Genomic DNA, 20941 nt, shown 5'->3' on the forward strand with positions numbered 1-20941 from the left:
TTGTTGTCTCTTTCTTCTCTGAGGCTCCTAGTAGGAGCAGTAATTGAGGCATAAAGCCTCTGATGCTGGAGACAGACCTCTGCTCACTAGAAAATAATAAAAAAGTGACAGCAAGCAATCTCTGCTTTCCTAGGATTTTCAAGAGTTTAAGTAGGAATTTAGTTATGAGCTTCAAGTGTCCTTTAAAGGCAAACTGATTTGTTCCTGTCCACTTCTGAAATTCTAAATCCCCCCCAAATTTCCTCAGACTTGAATGTGTCTTAGTGCTTGTCATGAAGGAAACAAATATGCTGAGGGACTCATCATGAACAATCTTCATAACTGACCTCAGTTCACCAGGTTCCTATATATTCCTCTACTTGGGCAGGGTTTTTTTTTTTTTTCAGCTGGTTGATCTAGCTGAATGCTTTTTGAGTCTGGGTTGTATATGTTGAGCTGAATATAATACAGTAGAATTAAGAGCACAAACCTAAAAGCCAGGCAAATGTTGGTTTTACTACTGACTCAGCAACTTACTTGGTTTGTGAACTTATTTAGTAAATCAAGTTCTTGGATCCTCAGTTTCCCCACTTATGAGATGGGAGGATGATGATAACAATGGTGCCCTCTTATGAAATATAAATAATAAAATGCAAATTAAGCACTAGGAACAATGTAAGCATTCAATAAATGTTACCCACTTTTAGGACACTAAGCTCACAATCACTAAAGTGACTAAAATTTCATTCTCCATGTTTTTTCTTCCTCATCCAATTTGTATACCAACTAATTTATTTAATTTTATTTTATTTTTCTCAGAGCCAAGGAAAGCTATCCTTCTGTGAGAGTTCTTAAACTTGTCCTTTTTGATTATGGCGGTGTTTTTGTTTTGTTTTGTTTTGTTTCTCATCAGAGTTAATGATTTATACAAAATGTTACTGGCAGTGCTTAGAATATAATCAATCTTTTTTTCCCTCAGGGGACCCTGAATAATCCAACCTCTTTTTCCTGTTCATAAAGGGACTCTGCCTATAAATGACATACCTACAAGGAGCTTTCCTATTTTTCCAACACAAATTACACACAAACCACCTCTATATCATTATTTCTCCAACTGAAATGACACACAGTTTATACCTAATTTTTCCTCTCTTTCTCCATGCTCTGGTGGAGGAGGAATTTGTTATAACCTGGGTATAACTAAACAGGAAAAAAAAAAGACTTCAGGTTAAAAAACTGCTTATATATTCTGATATTCTTTGATATATTGGCACAATTTTACTCATAGACCTCTTTGTAAGAATCTGACTTCAGTATAGCCCCAGGAACATAAAAATGTAAGAGCTTCCACTTTTTCTTGAAATTTCCAGAGAACTACCATGGCATATTCATTGCTAAATGCAATTTTAGCATCACTCACAAAACTACCTTAGACACAGATACACAAATATGGTAGGATGTTGGAAATTCTTAAAACCAATTTAGGACTCTTTCTTATTTCAAAAGTTAGAATTGCCTAGATGTTACTTGCTAGTGTCTGTTCCACAAAATGTACTGGAAACCCAGCTAACTTTCTTTAGTGGTCAGATACTAGAGGATCAGGGAAAACAAGAACTCTTGACTTCAACAACCTTTACTGAATTTACTGAGAATCTGACCACAATCTTATCTATTTATCTGTATATCTCTCTCTATATATATATAATTTATATTCTATATAGTATAACATGTATACATACAAAGATATAGTATATATGTTCTTATACACATACTTGCATATACATGCATGCATATGCATATATGTATATATTCATACCTCTACATATATAGTATATATAAATATATATGTATATGCAAAATAAAACAAAACTAAATTTTTAATGTATTAGACACAAAGTACATTAATGTTTCTAGCACAGCTCCTACTCACTTCCATCTCTAAAACAGTTTATAAACGGGTGCCTGGGTGTTGCAGTTGGTTAAAGCATCTGACTGTTGGCTTCAGCTCTGGTCATGATCTCAGGGTCGTGAGATTAAGCCCTGTTTGGGGCTCCATGGCTCAGGTCGTTATCTCAGGGTCATCAGATTGAGCCCCTCATGGGGGCTCTGCACTCAGCGTGGCATTTGCTTAAGATTCTATCTCTCTCTTCCTCTGCCCCTCCTGCTCATACTCTCTCTCTCCCTCTCTCTGAAATAAGTAAGTCTTAAAAAATAAAATGGTTTATAAAATCTTGCCCACATAAATTTTCCTAAGACCATAAATTAGGAAAAGCTTTAAGTGTATAAACTAAGCATCAATTGTGGAATTTTGTATTTCTGTTCTTAAGTAACTATTATACTCTCCACAGTGATTTATACTTATATTTTTAAAAAATTATAATTGGGATGCTCTTACCTGATTGACCAAAGACATAATGCTATGGTTTACTTGTCTTGAATTTTGTTTAGAAATACATATTTGTCTCCACACATTTGAATTTGACTTTCTACCCCTAGAACAACTTTGTAAAATCAACTTAATTAGAAATCAAAGATATCGGGATGCCTGGGTGGCTCAGTTGGTTAAGCAGCTGCCTTCGGCTCAGGTCATGATCCCAGCGTCCTGGGATCGAGTCCCATATCGGGCTCCTTGCTCTGCAGGGAGCCTGCTTCTCCGTCTGACTCTGCCTTCCACTCTGTCTGCCTGTGCTCGCTCTCGCTCGTTCTCTCTGACAAATAAATAAAATCTTTAAAAAAAAAAAAGAAATCAAAGATATGAGATCCTAACTTTTGCTTTACCAAAACACACCAAATACAGACTTTGAATTTCTCCCCATGTATATCTGTGAACTTATTAAACAGATTATAGTAGTTGTGAAAAAATTAACTGTGGCCTGCAAAGAGTACAAATCCCACATATAACTCTGGCTTTCACCTTTTGGACCCATGATGCTATTGCTTCTTCCTCCCTCAAGATTTGTCAGGAGGCAGAAGTAAATTTTGATATAACACAAAAAGGAAAAGACAAGCCTACAACTCAGAGCCTAGGTTGTATTCCACAGCTGGAGAGATGTCATGGTTAAGATAGAAATATTCCATCTTTTCCCCCAAGGCTTTTAACTCTCAGTGCCTTTCACTAATTTGGTCCCCCGAGTCTCAGTTTACTTATCATATATTAGTTCTTTTCACCCCTATTGCAAATATTCAACCTTAGCTCTCTTATTGAAAAAAAAAAAAAACAAACTTTTGTCTTAGAGTCTCAGTTAGAAGCTTCATTATACTTTCTACATTCAGGGAAAAAGAAAACAGAACAAAACAAAAAGTGACATCCATAATTCTTCCCTCATTTTCCCAATTTGGCCCTAGCTTTCCCTTTCCTTCCTTTTATATATCATTCCCTCCTCAAATGTAAAGGCCACAATCAGAAGGAAAATAACCTCCTTCCTTATGTCTACTAAAACTAGATCAATAAAAGCCCCCCTAAATGTTTTCTGATAACTGTAACTAGCACCTATTGACTAACACAGTGCTTGGGACATAGTATGCATTTGATGAATATTTTAAAAAATTGTTCATTATGGAAAATTTTAAACACTCAAAGCAATATTTTTATTTAAGGGATAAATTTAATATTTCCTAAGAAGAACAGCAGGAGGGTTACTTTAAAAAGGCCAAGTCCCTCTTTTGAGGTTTATTATATAAGGAGGTGATGACACAAGAAAAAGACAGAACCAAGAAAGGTCTCTGGACTTATGGTATTGCACTAAGAAGGAACTACAACCTTGTAAGACTGTAGCCTCAAGTCAGCTTCAGTTTCAGTTCCTGCTTCTGAGGGTTGCAATGTATAATAAAATGCATAGTGTTACACACTTAATGGGCGCTCAAGCAATATTTGTTGGCTAACTTAATTGAGCTATATTTGCAAAATGGCAAGGATGTGAGAAAACTTTCCTACCTAAAAAGAAAGCATTCACAGTACTAGACATTTGGTAGGCAAATAAACAGTATAATTTCAGCCTAAAAGGAAAAATACTCAAACCCCTATCCAATAGGCCTAGTGGCTAGGCAACCCAAATGTCAGCACCACGTTTCTGAAACTTAATTTAAAATATCATAAATTGTATGTCATCAACTTTGAGGACATTTCTTTCCTGCCTTTCTTTTCCCATTCCCTGCTCCAACTTCAAATCCAGAAAATGTAATTAATAAACCTAAATCTCACCTGTCTGGTGAGATTTCCAAGTAAAAGTAATGTGTAAAGCAATGATCTAAAAAAACAAATTTAAGAGTGATACATTTGACAGTGTTTTGAAAAGAAATTTCCATATTCAGCAGTGTACTTCCAGAGTGCAAGCAATTCAGGAATTTGCTTGTGGTTGTAATGCCACACTTTGATACATCTGACTTAATCTGCTGACTACCAAGGGGCAGATGACTCTTCTACTATCTCTCAAGGATAGATGCTTACTTATGCCCAGGGTATATTTTTAAGTTTTAGAACAATAAGATATTTGGGGCAGTCCCTTCCTTTTGCCAGCATTAATTTCATTCCAGTTAGGTGTCGGACATATGTGCCAATTAAGCTTTAGACCCAATTATAGAAGTTTACCTTATTTCAAGTAAATTTTTCCTTTGCTTGAAATGGTTGACTTAAACCTTTTCCTACTGCTTTTTCTACCCTCACCACTTGCAAATGGCAACATGGGAATAGATTATTAAGATTAAGGGTGCAGTCAAGACTTCATGAAACACAAGGCAAAAATGGTTCATTTTGGAGATTCAGTTGTCTTACCCTACTAGTATTCTGCTTAACAAAGTGGCATTAGTTAACAGTTTCTGCTTAACAAAGTTATGTTAGTTAACATATAATGAAATATCCTACCTTTACAATACACCTGGTACCCAGTTTTATCTTTTCATTGGGTATTATAGTAATTAATGAGCTAAAATACGAGGTCCTTTTATCAAATGATAAGGAAAAAATAGAAAAAAATGATGCCAATCATTTTATTAGGTAACATGAGGAACTACTTCAACTAACAACCAATAAGAAACTTCTATTTTGCAATATGGTGAAGGGGATATAAAAGTTACAAGTATGATGCTAACAGTAAGAATAAGAATAGTTTACATTTTATTGAGTTCTAGGAACTATGCTAAGTGTATTGTCAAAAAGCCAGATGAAACCCTTGAGATTATCTAGTCTAACACATTTATTTTATAGTTGAGTAAATTAGCCCAGAAAAGACAAGTTACATGCATAGTGTCATTTAGTGGGAGAGTCAGTTTGCCACCCACTATGCTACCCTAAAGGCTCTTGGTGTCCCTCTTAACATTTCATAAAATAACTGTGGTCTCTCTGTGTACATTGCTCTTTGGGCAATTGTTTATTTTTCTAATATTACCTTTAAAAAACAAGTTTCAACCTACTTTCTTTTTACTAATATGTTCTCACATGGGAAAATTCTAAATATTCCTCTACTTCAAGTGACGACTCATAAGCTATGAGACTAGCAGCTAAAGGTGAAGGGGAAACTATATTTTATGACTCTACTAGGGGGGGAAAGGAAGAACAGTACTTTCTCCTGAAAAGAGAAAGAAAAATAAAACCCACTGTTTTAAGTGAGGTTTATACTGGCAGGAGGTGGGAAAGGGTAGAAAGATAGGCATCTAATTAGAAGAAAAAGCAGGAGAGTAAAAGGGTTACAATGTGGAGTGTGAAACTCAGCTTTCATTTCAGTGTGCACAGACCTCAGCAGACAGCTGGAAACCTGCCAGAGAACAAGGTCTTGGAAACAAGCTGGAAGACATTGGAGAGACCTTAACCAAAACAAACACCAGTAGGGGATGTGGTTGGCAGCACTGAAAAAGCAAAGGACTCTGTGAGTCACTCTGACATTAATTTTGAATGGTATCATGTTTCCATTTTGTTGTACAAGGTATTTATGCAGCATTTGGTACTGTCTAATACATACATACACACACATATATATATATAATATATAAGCAAATATGTATGTTCTTTATCTAGATAATATAACATTACAAACATTAGAAATATAGTAAAAATACAGAATAAAAATAACATGCAGTATCTCACTCTTCTATTTATTATTTTTCACATATATGATTTTTTAACATAGCTATAATCAGAGTATACATAAAATAATATGGAATACTTGGCTTAACGTATTAAAAGATAGTTCTAGGGGCACCTGGGTGGCTCAGTGGGTTAAGCCACTGCCTTTGGCTCAGGTCATGATCTCAGGGTCCTGGGATCGAGTCCCACATCAGGCTCTCTGCTCAGCAGGGAGCCTGCTTCCTCCTCTCTCTCTCTCTCTGCCTGGCTCTCTGCCTACTTGTGATCTCTCTCTGTCAAATAAATAAATAAAAAATCTTAAAAAAAAGATAGTTCTATGGTGCTAGATATCTTCATAAACATTGCTTTTAAGAGTCAAGAAATTGACTGACTAGATATTCACTTCATCTTATTTTTTACTATTTAGGATTTTGCTGAGTTAGTCTTTTCACAAATAATAACATCAGTTATACACTGTTTTTAAATTTTATCAAATCTTGTAAGGTGTTGTTAGTTCCATTTTATAAATAAGGACATGTATACTCAGAGGTTAAGTGACTTGCTCAAGGTCATGGCTAAGTAAGTACTGAGTCAGGTCTGCCTGATTCCAAAGGAGGCCCTCTTTTCAGTACAATATGCCATACCTTTCTACTAAAATAAAACTTTATGCTTTTTCTACATTTTCAGTGTTTATCATAGATTTCCAAAAGTGGGATTATTGGTATAAAAAGTATGAATATTTTAAAAGGATTTTCTATATACTCAAGATTATTATACAAGAAGGAGGTATTGATTTACAGTAACACCATCCAAAGGCTTTTTACATAAGGGCATTAATTTGAGGTAGAAAAAAAGAGGTCACAGCAATGAGTGAAAAAGGAAAATATGTCTAATGTAAGTAAAGCACCTGTAATCATCTACCTTCTGTAACATAGAAGTTTGTGCTTTGAAGATGTTGGTGGAAAGTGTTCTCTCTCTCTGGATCTGAATAGGTACATATAAAATTCTTAGGAATTGCAAATGTGTATAGGACCTAGCATATGGTAGGTAGATACTTCATGGTTAAAAGGAATTGACATGGAATTTTGGCTCCTGATAAGAATGTGGAAAGCTGGAAAGAGTGCCACCCCAAACCTAGCAATAAGAAAAAGCTGAATAATCTACAAAATCATAACTTTTATTGAACCCAGAGTGAAGTCTCAAGGCAACCACCTAGTCTGATGCCTGAAGAAAGATAAACATCTACAAGGAGAGATGGAACATCTCTCACAGGCTCACCTGTGGCTGCAGGGGAAAGGCAAGGTCGTCATAGAAGGTAGTATAAAGAATTCAGCTAAATTTTTAATGAACTGCTAAATGCCAAGTATGGGCTACCCTGAGAGTACAATACTATTGGGAGCCATAGATAAGAGGAATTTATATATACTCAAAGGCTTTTTTCTGTGGATTTACAGTACTGACCTAGTAGAGAGCAGAAGCCACTGCAGTAGGAAAAGCATGAAACCATATCTAATTCCCTTCTCCCTAAGGAATAAGGGCACTAAGCTTTAAGAAAAGGCAGCAAACTGTTCTGCCCAGGGGGATAGAGGAAGACCTACTTCAGTTGGGGGAAATGTAAAAACAAAAATAATTCCTCAACTTCTGGGGAGGGGCAGGAATTAGTCCTGGACCCAGACCATTAAGAAGTGTCTTAACACTAGCAGAGAAAAAGAATAACTTAGAAAGTCCCACTTCCATGACCCAGAGGCACAGGACCTGCCTAACGCTAAGTTTGAATAAAGAAAACAGAGAATTCCTCCCTGCCCCACACCAAAAAGAAAATAGAGAATTCTTCCCTGTCCCAGGCTAATAAGCACCTCATAAGAAGGAAAACCAACATACTATTAGGGAGTCACAAGAGCATGAAGAGAGAATCTCTTTGAAGCACAGATGCAGAAGGGAGGTCCAAAGCTGAGGGTAGAGCAGGAAAACGGAGAACCCCACCACCATGTTAAGCACATGGTAACAAAGTAACTTGAAGCTGGTGATGAATTGAGGGTAACCATAGCAACAACGTAGTCCAAACATAGCTCATTTTAATGGATTGACTCAACCTCCCATATTAATGACCTAGAAGAACAAATGTGCCCATTTCAAGGCATAATTACTATTTACTTCAATCTTTACTCTTCTACCAGCAATGTCTGTCATTCAAACAAACATTTTGAGAAACAAATAATCAAGGAAAAAAAAAAAAGCTCACTCTCAAGAGACAAAGCAATCAATATAACCAGCTTTAGAGATGACTTGGATATTCAAAGTATGAGACAGAAATTTTAATGTGACTACAATTAATATGTGAAAAGCTATAGTGAAACATATGGAAAACATGCATAAACAAATGGGGCTTTCAGCAATAATGCTAACTATAAAAAGTCAAGTGAAAATACTAGAAACGATAAACAGTGAAAGAGCTAAAAAATGTTTTTGGCAGTCTCATCAGTTGGCTTAAGAAAGCTGAGAGAGGAATCAGTAAAACTGAAGTTAGGAAATAATGGATCCAAGTGAAACACACAGAGGAAAGAGAATAAAAGCAAATGAACATATGAACACATACACACACACACATAAGAAACAAAATAGAGCATCCAAGAGTTATGAGTTAATATAAAATGGCTTAAGAAATGTAAAACTGGCTTCCCACAAGGAGAAGAGAACAAAGTAAAAAAAAAAAGAGAGAGAGAGAGAGAGAGATAAAGGTCAAGAATCCCCCCAAATAAAATATGCCAAATTACAAATATCCAAGAAGTTCAGAGAACACAAAGGATGATAAATAGCCCACCAAAGACACACACACACACACACACACACACACACACACACATAAAAAACAACAAAAAAAGCCTAGACATTTCATATTTAAACTGCTAAAAAACAAAGTTAAAGCAAAAAGTCTTAAAATCAGTAAGAAGAAAAATACAAAGGAGCAAAGATAAGAATGATAATAGACTTCAGAAACCATGCAAGCCAGAAGACAATAGAGTGTAAAGTGTTGAAAGAAAAACTATCAATATAAAATTCTATATTCGGTGTACATATATTTCAAAAATGAAGAGGAAATGAGAGATTTCCACACAAACCAAGGCAGAGAACTCATTACCAGAAGCCCTGCACTACATGACCTATTACAGAAAATTCTTCAGGCTTAAGAAGTATAGAAACTTCGATTTTCCCAAGGAAACTAAAATTCCAGAAATGGTTCAAACGAATAAAAATACAATTTTTCTTCTTTGTAATTGCTCTAAAACATAATTAAATAAAAAGTAGTAGTATTGAACATAGGGAAAAAAGTAGTAGTATTGTGGGTTTATATCACACATAAAAGTAAAATATATAACTATACCAACTGGTTACCACACAGTGAAGTATTACTTGAATAATATTTCTTGAAGGTATACTGTGTATTTAAAATGTATGTTGGAAAAATCTTGATTCTGGTGATAGTTACATGACTAAATGACTACATGACTAGTCCAAACTCATAGAATTATATATTTAGAAAGGCGAATTTTACCAAATGTAAACTATACCCCAATAAACCCTAGTCTTAAAAAAAAAAAGAATTACCATGCACAACTCACCTTTTACTCTCTTGACTTTTCTTCTTTTTATGGCAAACCAGTTCTGATGACTGACAATGAGAAACCATCTTTTTGTGTTACCTAAACTTACCTTTGCTTTTTACCTCATGACTGGTGTTTTTATTCCTAAAATCTGGTGGTGGAGAGAGCTGTATTCCTTCAAATAAAAACAAATACAGAAACACACACACTTACACACACACACACACACACACACACACATGCACACCCCTCAGGAATGAAAATGGGTATGGAGTCATAGGGATTGTAAATATAAAGAAGTGAAGAAGAACTTCTATATATATAGGTGTAAATATAGATGTATATAGTGGCAAAATTCACCTAGACCACACAATTGTTATCTAATCATTCAGTCTGAGATGCAAGTGAGGTTGCATAAACAACATATTTGTGTTTGTATGATATCCTTGTCTGTAGCGTATTGCTTCTATTAAAAGATAAAATCAAAATGTGTGTGTGTGCGCGTGCGCACGCGTGTGTGTGCAGGTGTGTGTATCACATCATCTTTATCTATTTGTCAGTTAATGGACACTTACACTCCTTCCATAATTTAACTATTGTAGATAATGCCACTATAAACATCAGGATGCATGTGCCACTTTGAATTACTATTTCAAAATGGTTTTTTAAAATGTCATGAATATTGGCATTCTCTCTGTTCCCTATACTCACAGGTTCTTTCTGCTTTTAGGAACTTTCCACAAAGCTACATTTACTACTTAGTTTTGGTGCTATAAATACTTTTGTGCAAATTTTGAACTTAGGTACATGAATTTTTTTTTAAGCCCCTTCTAGGCAGATGCAAGCTAAAGGTTCAAGGATTGACAAGCAGAGGACAAACTTGCCTAAACTAGAGGGAAGCCCCTTCCACTGGACCTATACCAGGACAGCTCTATACAACTGAACGTAGAGGACCTGTGGTTAGTCTATAGTAAGGATCAGCCTAGGGACTGCAATTTGGTTTTTGAGGGATAGACTTAGGGAAAAGGAACACTGCATTTGTACAGAGCCTCATAAAAGACTGAGAAAACATCTAATCCCCATACTGGAGAGTAGGGGAAGGTGATGAAGGTGATAGGGCCTTTAAATAACCCCATTTCCAAGCTAGCCCTCAGCAGTATCCCTGCTTTACCTAGAATACATCAACATGATCCTCAATGACCACACAAGGAATATATTTTAACTGCAAATATATGGTTATTTGTGCAATTAACATATACATTATATGTACCTCTCCCAATCCTTCCCAAACACATACATACATTTAATTACTTACACATTTCTAGACCATAAGCCCTGAAGAGCAGGGATCATAAGCCCTGAAGAACAACATTACTTTGACTCCAGAGACTATGACAGTGCTCAGCACATGTTTTGTGCATAATAATCATTAAATAAATGCAGTGTTTTTCTTGTCAGATTATTTCACTAACTCTGTCACACATGTGTGCACACACATACACACAGTATGATACAGAATTTGTGAAAATGTTCATTTTTTTAACATTCAGTTTAAAGGTTGAATGTAATTTGAAAGGCACAGATGTATAACATAAAACAAATGATATTTTTATTTGGGTACATCTTATTTGATTTAATTACCTTTTCTGTTGCTAATTTTATTAATTTCATGATAATAATTTTTTTAATTTTTATTTTTAAACTATGTTATGTTATTTTCTGCTAATAATTTTATAGACCTTATGTTTGGTTTGTTGGTTCACTATAGATTTCCAATCCATTTCCTCTGTAATAATTCTCACAAATATCACTGAGCTATCTTAGTTTGATTCATCTCTCAAAGTGAAATGCTTTTGTCATTATTTGCTCGGCAGTGTAGAGTTTTCACTTGCAATCATTGTCATTAGAAAATGAAGAGCCAATACACAATCTAACTCCACTTACCAAATAGATCCTGCCATAAGTACCAAGGCCAATGGTTTTATCCAGTGAGAATATTCCGGTTGGATCCTACAAAAATGTAGAACAAAAATTGTCTGTCTTCTTGGAAAAGTAGGCAAGCATTCATCTATCTAGAATGGCATTTCCAATCTGCCTTGCTTCATTAGACTTTCCATGGGAGGAATCTAAGTGTCATTTACCGAAAGAATAAACATGTCACAATTTTCCTGGATAGAATATAGTCATTTATGGAAAAGAAACAATGACATGAACATTAAGCAGCTGTATAATAAACTTACTACAAACCTGTAAAATGCATACAATTATGTCTAGTTGAAGCATATTCATAATGCAATTAGAAGAATTATTGAAATAGAAATAAATTTATCTGTTTACAATTGACTCACTCTTTTAAAATTCATTTTTGAGTACTAACCAGACAGGCAGAAAGTTTAGCATACAGCAATGATGAGTAGATACTGGATACAAAGTCTGGACAGTTTATTTATATAATAGTAATTCTTGAGAAAGAATATCACCTCTAAATATGAATAACAGAAGATGTGGTACACACACACACACACACACACACTGGCATATTACTCAGCCATGAAAAAGACTGAGATCTTATCATTTGCAACAACATGGATGGACCCAAAGAGTAGCATGCTAAATGAAATGAGTCAGAGAGAGAAAGACAAATACCATATAATATCACTTATATGTGGAACTTGAGAAACAAAACAAATGAACAAAAAGAGAAAAAGAGACAAACAAAAAAACAGACTTAAGTACAGAGAACAAAGGGATGGTTTCAGAAGGGTAGTGTTTGGGGGGACAGGTAAAGTAGGTAAAGGGGATTAAGAGTACACTTATTGTGAGGAGCACTGAGTAATGTACAGAATTGTTGAATCACTATACTGTACACCTGAAACAAACATAACACTGTATATTATTTATAGTTTTAATAAATAAATTAATTAATTAATTAATCTTTAGTGCCCCCCAAAAGAATATATACAATGTCTTAAATCTGGATAAGTCAGTAAAATCAGGTTTTCTTTAAAAGCTAAATATAGGGCTTCTGGTTGGCTCAGTTGGTTAAGCCTTTGGCTCAGGCTATGATCCTGGAGTCCTGGAATTGAGTGCCATATCAGGCTCCCTGCTTATCGGGGAGTCTGCTTCTCCCCCAACCCTCTCCTCTCTCATGCTCTCTCTCACACTCTCTCTCTCAAGTAAATAAATAAAATCTTTTTAAAAAGTTAAATATAGGAGTGCCTGAGTGGCTCAGTGGGTTAAAGCTTCTGCCTTTGGCTGAGGTCATGATCCCAGGGTTCTGGGTTCGAACCCCACATCGGGTTCTCTGCTGAGCGGGGAGCCTGCTTCCTCCTCTCTCTGCCTGCCTCTCTGCCTATTTGTGATCTCTGTCTGTCAAATAAGTAAAATCTTTTAAAAAAATAAAAATAAATCTAAAGTTAAATATATATGAATAACAGGGGCACCTGGGTGGCTCAGTGGGTTAAAGTCTCTGCCTTCGGCTCAGGTCATGATCCCAGGGTCCTGGGATCAAGCCGCACATTGGGCTCTCTGCTCAGCGGGGAGCCTGCTTCCTACTCTCTCTCTGTCTACTTGTGATTTCTGTCTGTCAAATAAATAGATAAAATATTTTAAAATGTGTATATATATATATATATATATATGAATAACAAAGCAAGAGAATGGCATTAAAAAACTACAGGTTTTTTTTTTAACTAAGCAGTTGTGGTTTTTTAATTTTAAGTTAATTTTTGCATCAGCTGAATACTTTTTCATGGCATAAATTTCCTGATGATATTTTCTTTGTCTTAATCCTGAATGTGGCATCATAGGAGAAAAATATAGACTTGTTTATGAAAAAAAAACTTGTTTATGGACAGATTCTTAAGATTTCCATATTCATTCTTAAATATTGCTTCTTTACCTTTATATGGATATCCTTTTCTTGTGCACCACAAAACATGACTTCTTGAATTTTATCACTACTTAAACTTTTAGTCTAGCAGCTTATTTTGTTATTTTAGCAAAACCAAAACGAGGTATGAGTAGATGCCAGTTTATACACAAAGTGGTAGGATCTTTGGCAAATCCTTAGAGATTTACATACCTTATACAGAAAGCACATTTTATAAACACAAACTTAGTTTAACTTTGTTTGAAAACATTTTTATTATTGTGGGAAATGTGAGCTAAACAGAAAAACTATTGAGGATATGCAATGTATATGAATGACATTATGGATTTCTTAAAACTGTCATGGTATTTCTGTAATCTAACAAAACTCTCATAGGAAAATGACACAGCTCTGGGATTACTTCAGTCAGTAAGTATTTAACTGGAAGAGTCAGGAGACTGGAGGTTTAGCCCCAGCTCTGCCATTAATTAACTATGTGACTCTGGATAAGTTATTTACTCTTTCTCGACTTAGTTTTCACACATATAAAATGAAGGTTTTGTGTTTGGTGATTTCCTACCTTTAAAATTCTATAAGAAAAAATCAGATTCTAATGTCTTAAAATCCCAATTGGATTTGATATGACCACTGTTAGAAAAAATGGCAGCCTACTTTCTTAAAGTCATCATCAAAATCAATATCACAATAAATACTCTATTATTAAAACAAATAGTTCAGAGAACATACTTCCAATGAATATATAAAAGCTATTTAAAATGATAATTTTGAGAATTTAAGCTGGCCAGTTAGCTCAGTTGGTTAGAGCGTGGTGCTAATTTTGAGAATTTAAGAAAAATAAAAATAAATTGTTATAATGGCTTTGATATTAAGCATAGCATTGTTGTAACTCTGTGAAAAAAGTCTGGGAGAAAAGTTAGCCAACAAGGGAGTTGCTAAGGTTTGGCTTAAAGACTTTATCACTTTAGAATTTAGCATACTTCTTTGAAAGATATTATTGAGGGATTTGTATTAGACATTATTAATTCTGAAGGAACAACTTCTGGCCATCTGGCCATCAAAAAAAAATCAAATATATTAGTTGATTTCTATTGGTAATCCATTCTTTGTTAGTTAAGGCCACATTTTAGCTGAAAAAATACCACGTAATAGAGAATTACTATATTATCTGAACAACTCTGTTACTGAATCTTTGAGCACAAATCTCCTAATATCTTTAAGCTTTTTTCTAGCCTTCAAAAGCATTATACCTTACTCATATTTGAACTCAGGTATCTAATTACCAAAACAAAACAAAACAAAAACACCAAGGAAATGGACAGGGATAATAAAATACCTGTGGAATTCTTAGAGGCCTTATTTTATCTGTACTCATGTTGTTTGGAAATGTTTTCCTGCTCATAAATGACCAAAACATCCTAATTCTCCTCAGGCTCACATTTAAAAAAAAAGAATGTTATAAAAATTTTTCTTCTTTTCTTAAGGCAACTCAACTTAGTATTCATCTTTACTAAGAATATTTTTTTCCTTAGTTTTAGGCAATACTTTTTTCCCATCTCCACACTAGCATCTTTTAGGACTAAATTATTGTCAAACTGGGAAACAAGGGGAGAAGAACTGTGCTAATTATTAGTAGGGTACTATTACTCAATTTCTTATATCAGACTTTCCACTAAATGATAGAGAAAATTTATCCTGGGGTCCCAGTGAAGGAAACATTGAAAATGGACTTTTTGTTTGTTTGTTTGCTTCTGTGAAAGTAAAAAGTCCACGTCAGAGGGGTCTCCATAATTACTTGGTCCTCTCCTCTGCCCTGCCACTCTGAGATAAGAAAAGAAGCAGAGGAAAGATCTTTATATATATGACTACTACAATAACTTGGGAGATTATTTGGCTGTTCCATACGCTTTGGTGTTCTATTTAGTTAAAAATGGTCAGTAAACATGAAACCATAATTTATAAAAGCCTTTCTCAAAAGAGATTATGAAGATTCTAAGTCTTAAAACATTTTTGAACCATAAAATGCTGGGCAAACATTTTACACTTTGTTATATTTTCTAGGTATTTAAAATATCTCCTGCAACTTTTAGAGTCTTAGTCTGGTTATTCCCTGAAACCCAAAATTTTCGGGAGTTCTTTCTGTCTTCTGAATTCAAGGAGGGGGTAAGGAATGAACACCTTGATGGAAATTTTATTAAGGATGGGGGTGGGGGGGTAACAGGAAGAAAAAGAACCACTAGAAGGCAGTGTTTACTGGTCATGGAGGAGACTCAAAAGCAAAGGCTGATCAACAGAACAAAAGATAGCTGAAATTAAGAACAAAAGGGAACTGATAAATGGTCAATATGGGTAGCAATAAATTTTAGATTTAGGGCAGTAAAGAAAGAGATCTAGGGAACACAAACTACTATTTAGAGAGCTAAAGGAAAGGAAAAGATCAGCACCTAGAAAGAATAGCAGAGGCTTTTCTTCTTTTATTTTAAATATTAGAAATAGAGATTTTATGAAGTTTATGAAGAGAAACCCTGAAAATGACATATATAACACAGTAAGTGCCAGAGTGAGTTTCAGAGATAGAAGAATGGGCATCACAATTCAAGTGGAAAATTTAGAAAGGAAAATCTCTTCCTCAAGACCAGTATTTCTCAAACTATGGACTGTAGAGACACTCCCTACTTAAAAGCCATCTGGGGAATCTTGTTTAAAATACAGATTACTTGGGGCACCTGGCTGACTCAGTCAGAGCAGCATGCAACTCTTGATCTTGGGGTTGTAAGTTCAAGTCCCACATTGGGTTTAGAGATTACTTAAGAATAAAAAAAAAAAATCTTAACAAAATAAAATACAGATGCCTTGTCCCTACCATGGAATTATTAAATCAGAATTTCTGAAGATGGGTCCCAAGATCCCCCAAATGATTCTTGTATAATATTCTTGTGCACCAACATAAAACCCACTCCTCTAGAAATTGGGTGAAAAAAGACTGAGAAATTAGATTGAAGTACAATGTCATGCTGAGGTGAAGCTTGAAATACATAATGGAGAACATGGTGAAAGTTTCAACACTTGTTGACTAGAAGGTAAAACTGCTTCGAAACAGGCAACTAAGGTATTTGGTAAAGTAGGAAGGTTCTCATGACGGAGTGTGGAAAGCAGGCTTGGTCTGCGTGGTGGAAGACTGGGAGAGAAGACAGTTATATTTAAATATAAGCCTAATGTAATTCAAATATAGTTTTTGGATCATGTGCTATTTCAGATCACCTCTGCCACTACTGTCCTCCAGGCCTGTCTAATCCTGACCCCAATATAGATTAGGACTACATATGGCAGTGTCAAATACCAAGGCCACAGCCATGAGGAATGTCATTACCATACTGGGCACAGAAGACAAAGGGGACTATCACAGTGAAAGACATGCCAGATTTGGAGATGAGGAAATAATTTCCAGTCCCAAGGGTTGAGTGTATATATAAGGAGATATATATATGTCACTCATATACACATACACATACACACACACATATACACATACATACACACATATATACATACATACATATATGGAGAGAGAGAGAGAGATCTGAGAGGGAGACACACACATACAGGTATTGCTGGCAGGCAAGGTGAAAATACTACTACATATGTGTGTGCAAACACACACAGATATACATAAAGACATAAGGCTTTGCAATTCTCTTTTCAAAAAGGAAGCACCAAACATAAATCTCTGTACCTTTTTTTGTTTTGTCACCTATGAGATATTTATTCGATAGTAAATCAGAAAAAAAATAGAGCAACCTATTAATTAAATATAGTTGACCTGTCATTCCCTGGTTACTATGTTGGCTCTCTTACTTTATGTCTGTAAACTTTAGAGCATTATACAAAAAAAGTTCAACAATTCTCTCCTCCCCTCCCCTCTCCTGTTTCCCCAGCTTTCACTCTTGCTTACTATTTTAGGTTGAAAAATAATATCTATCTAATAACAAAAGTACCAAATAACCTTCCACCACTTTCTTTAAATTAAAATTTGCATAGCCAAGCCTGATGGCTCTCAAGGGTCCTTGCCTCATGGTCATTTAGCTGGCCAATCCCACAAGGACATAATATATCAATTTTGAACTAAACCCATATTTAATTATTTTAAAATCTGCAAAATTATTTTTTGCTCAATGTGAATTACCAAGGTCTGAATCTCCCCCTCATTATCTGGCTATTGCCAAATTGGTGTATTTGGTGTTGAATGATACCAATTTTCTTATCTTCAGATATTATGAGGATGATATTATTGAGGATAATTATCTTAAGAGTGGCAACTCTTAATTATCTTGAGTGGTCACCATAATCAGATTTCTTTGCTTTATCGTCTACTTTGCATCAAAATGCAAACTTCCAAACAGCTAACTAACTTCAATGTCTTTTGACCTCTTCATTTACTTTTACTTCTTCAGAAACTAAGGAAATAAGTCAAAGGCAAAAAAATAACAAATCATTAAAATATACCTCAGTGACCAAAGCAACGTAAACTTTTTGCAACTCTATAAAAATTTGACGGTAAGGAAATTTTAAAGGGAATGCTACCCTTCTGCTATATTTCTTAGGGTTTAGAGCTGGATGTTTGGGGAGGGGAGAATTAGGCATAACTTGCACAAATATGCATAATTTGCTATGGTGAAGACCTCCACAATGATATACTGCATAATAGAAATTTAGAAATTATTGAAGCTGAGGACTTTATAAACCTTTCACAAAGTTTTGTTTTCTCCATATTCCCACATTAAAAACCAACCTCATCTTTTTCCCCTTCACACCCCCACAAACCCCCAGAAAACTAATATTCCATTGAACTGCAATGTAAAGATTGCAGCCTTTTCCCTTATCTCCTCAGCTCTCACCAAGTTCTTACGTCCCAGGGCCATGACCGGGTCAGTTAGTCTGGGCCATTTCCCCCCATTTTTTTGTGGCAATAAAACTTTTTCCCCCTTGGGTTTGGAATTCCCTGCTCAATTATTTCTGTGAGGTCTTGCCCATTCCTCTCTTTAGTCAATTTTAGAGGGAAAATGGTTATTTCAGTTTACTTATTTGTGATTTCACATATTTGCCCTAGTTTGCTTTTTTATCTCTTTCCCGCACCCTACATAGAGACTGTTGGAGAAGGGTAACATTTTATTCCTTGGTTTTATACTTTTACTTGAGAATAAACCTAGTCAGAAAAAGAAAATTCTGTTCAGAAAGGAAACCACCAGTTGAGGCCTCCACATCCTAGAAATCTCACATATGCAAGGTGAAAAGAGATTTAACTTTTAAAAATTTTGTGGATTTATTTTATAAAGCTGTACCAACAACAGCAGTGCTAATATATGCAATTCAATACGTTAATATTCAAGTTCCTTCTTTTTAATGCTGAGCACAATTTGCTAAAATGTTACCCACATGCATTACTTCCTCCTCTACACTATTCTAGCGTAAAACTATATGGGTGAGGCTTGGAGAATGCCCACTTTTTTATAGGGACAGGTGTCTGCCTTCATCAAGAACACAGTCTTAAAATACCAAATATGTATACAATTAAAGCACAGCGGCTTTGAATAGTCCTATAACCTCAAGGTTAATATTTAGCTTTTCCCAAAGCAAGTAGGCCACTGCCTTGAACTACAGTTGCCTGGCGATCATTCCAGCACTGGTGCATGCTTATTCCCTTTCAGAGTCCAGGGGCCCTTTGCATTCAAGAGAGGGTGCGAGTGAAATGCCAATCTAAAAAGGGAACTTAAAGAAGGGAGCGGGGTGGGATCCAATATCTGCCAGAAACCAGATGCCAATGAAATAAACGGCACTGCTAAAATAACAAGTCTACTAATAACGACAGCGATAATAGCTCACCAATCAATTAAAATTCTGGAGGAAAGCTGGACATTCGGGAAAAAAGGAGAATCCACAAACCAAAACCGTGAGAAAAAGTTAATTCTGTTTAGTTAGTGATCACAATATTTTCTTTTTTAAATTGGGATGTGCAGAATTCACTTCTTCCTCAAGCGGCGTCGAATGCTTTCGCTCCTGCAATACTCAATCGGGAACAGTGCCCTGGCAGAACAAGGTTTTGGAAAGCGCCATTATAAAGTGAGAGAAGTGAGACTTCAACGCTTTGATTTTCTAGCCCGCTGTCACCTAGAGGTAAAGGTCACTCCGCGAGTGGGCATCTCCTTTGGCAAAAGAAACAAACGACCCGGCAGCAGGGTAATAGGGAAGAGTGTTCTCAGGAAGCCACGAGTTGTCGTGCTCTTTAGCCTCTCCTCGAGCCCATCAAGAACAGGTACCTGAGCACCGCTAGACAAAATGGGCCACATTTAGAAAATGTCCCGTTGTTGAGGGCCCGCACCACCCCCACTGTCACCTCTTCTCTCTCCCCCCCCGCCCGCCCCTTTGCCTTTTCGAGAGTTTGTCGTGGCCCGGGTGCCTGGGGGGGGGCGCCTTTTCCGCAAGCGGGCTTCCAGGGTCCCCTCCCGCACCCGGGGCCCCGTCGAAGTCCTGTCCTAGCCCAGCTTGCGGGTGTCCGTCTCCTACCCTAGTGCTCAGAACCCGCAGAAGAGAGCACTTCGGAAGAGATAGGCGTTCTCTACTCACCGGCAAGTGGCCCAGATCCGTGACTTCCTTGTCCCTCCAACCCCCAGGTCCCGCCATGGCTTCGAGCTGATCGAAAGCGGGCGACTGAGTTAGGCACGCTCGGGTAGTCTGAGGTGGAATCTGACAAAAAGTTGAAAAGAGAGAGGAAAAGAGAGAGGACAGGAAAAAGCAACAGGGGACCAGGTTTTGTGGCGTGGGAGGTAGAGGAGGGGAAAGTGGAGGGAAAAAGTTAGGAGTTAAGGGAAGTTGGAGTTTGAGAGGCGGGAAAGTGAGTTTGGCTAAGGCGAGAGACGAGCCTGAGCGTCTGTCCTGGAGACCAAGGAGTTTAGAGGGGTGCTCCAACGGCGAGAGCGCAGTGTCTGCCCCGGCAGGGTGCGCCTCTTTCAGGGTGGGGAGGTGGGCGGTACAAGGAGGGAGGCCCCCCGGGAGCAGCTCGAAGAGGATTGGTGCAGCGTCACGTCGCCAGGTGGGCAGCCGCGCGGCGAGGAGGCGGGCTGGGCGGGGGTGGGGGGCACTGGCCGAGGGAGGTGCTGAAGGACTATAACGGTTTGCGAGCCGGCCTCTCGTGGCCTCCACCGACTGCACGCCCCCTCCCACATCCACCGCTGAGCCCGCCGCCCCCGCCCCGGCTGGCGAATGTTCCACAGGAAACTTTTTCAAGGCAGCTGCCAGCCCCGGAAAACCGGTCCCGCTCCGCGCCGCTCCCAGTCTGGGCCTCACAGCTCTGCCACAGTCCAAACAGCCCGCGCCCTCGTCTCTCCATGAAACACTTGTGCCATTTTTAATTGTCTC

General features: G+C 36.9%; 1 protein-coding gene across 4 annotated transcripts in view; it reads right to left on the bottom strand.

Annotated features, from left to right (window-relative positions):
* The window catches only part of NRK (Nik related kinase), a 129620-nt gene extending 108988 nt beyond the window's left edge, over positions 1-20632 (bottom strand). For 2 of the 4 annotated variants that reach the window (XM_045068308.1, XM_004779948.3), the window contains exons 1-2: positions 20150-20630; positions 11584-11649 (exon numbers count right to left, since the gene is read on the bottom strand). In XM_045068308.1, coding sequence (XP_044924243.1) covers positions 11584-11649; positions 20150-20206 — 123 coding nt within the window. In that variant the 5' untranslated portion in view covers positions 20207-20630. Of the gene's footprint in view, positions 1-11583; positions 11650-20149 lie in introns of all 4 variants that reach the window. The other 2 variants (XM_045068310.1, XM_045068309.1) reach the window with 2 other exon arrangements.
* Positions 20633-20941: the final 309 nt, after the last annotated feature.

The sequence above is a fragment of the Mustela putorius genome, unplaced genomic scaffold (assembly GCF_011764305.1).
Source record: "Mustela putorius furo isolate JIRA1106 unplaced genomic scaffold, ASM1176430v1.1 tig00003901_pilon_pilon_pilon, whole genome shotgun sequence".
In the NCBI taxonomy this organism is placed as follows: domain Eukaryota; kingdom Metazoa; phylum Chordata; class Mammalia; order Carnivora; family Mustelidae; genus Mustela; species Mustela putorius.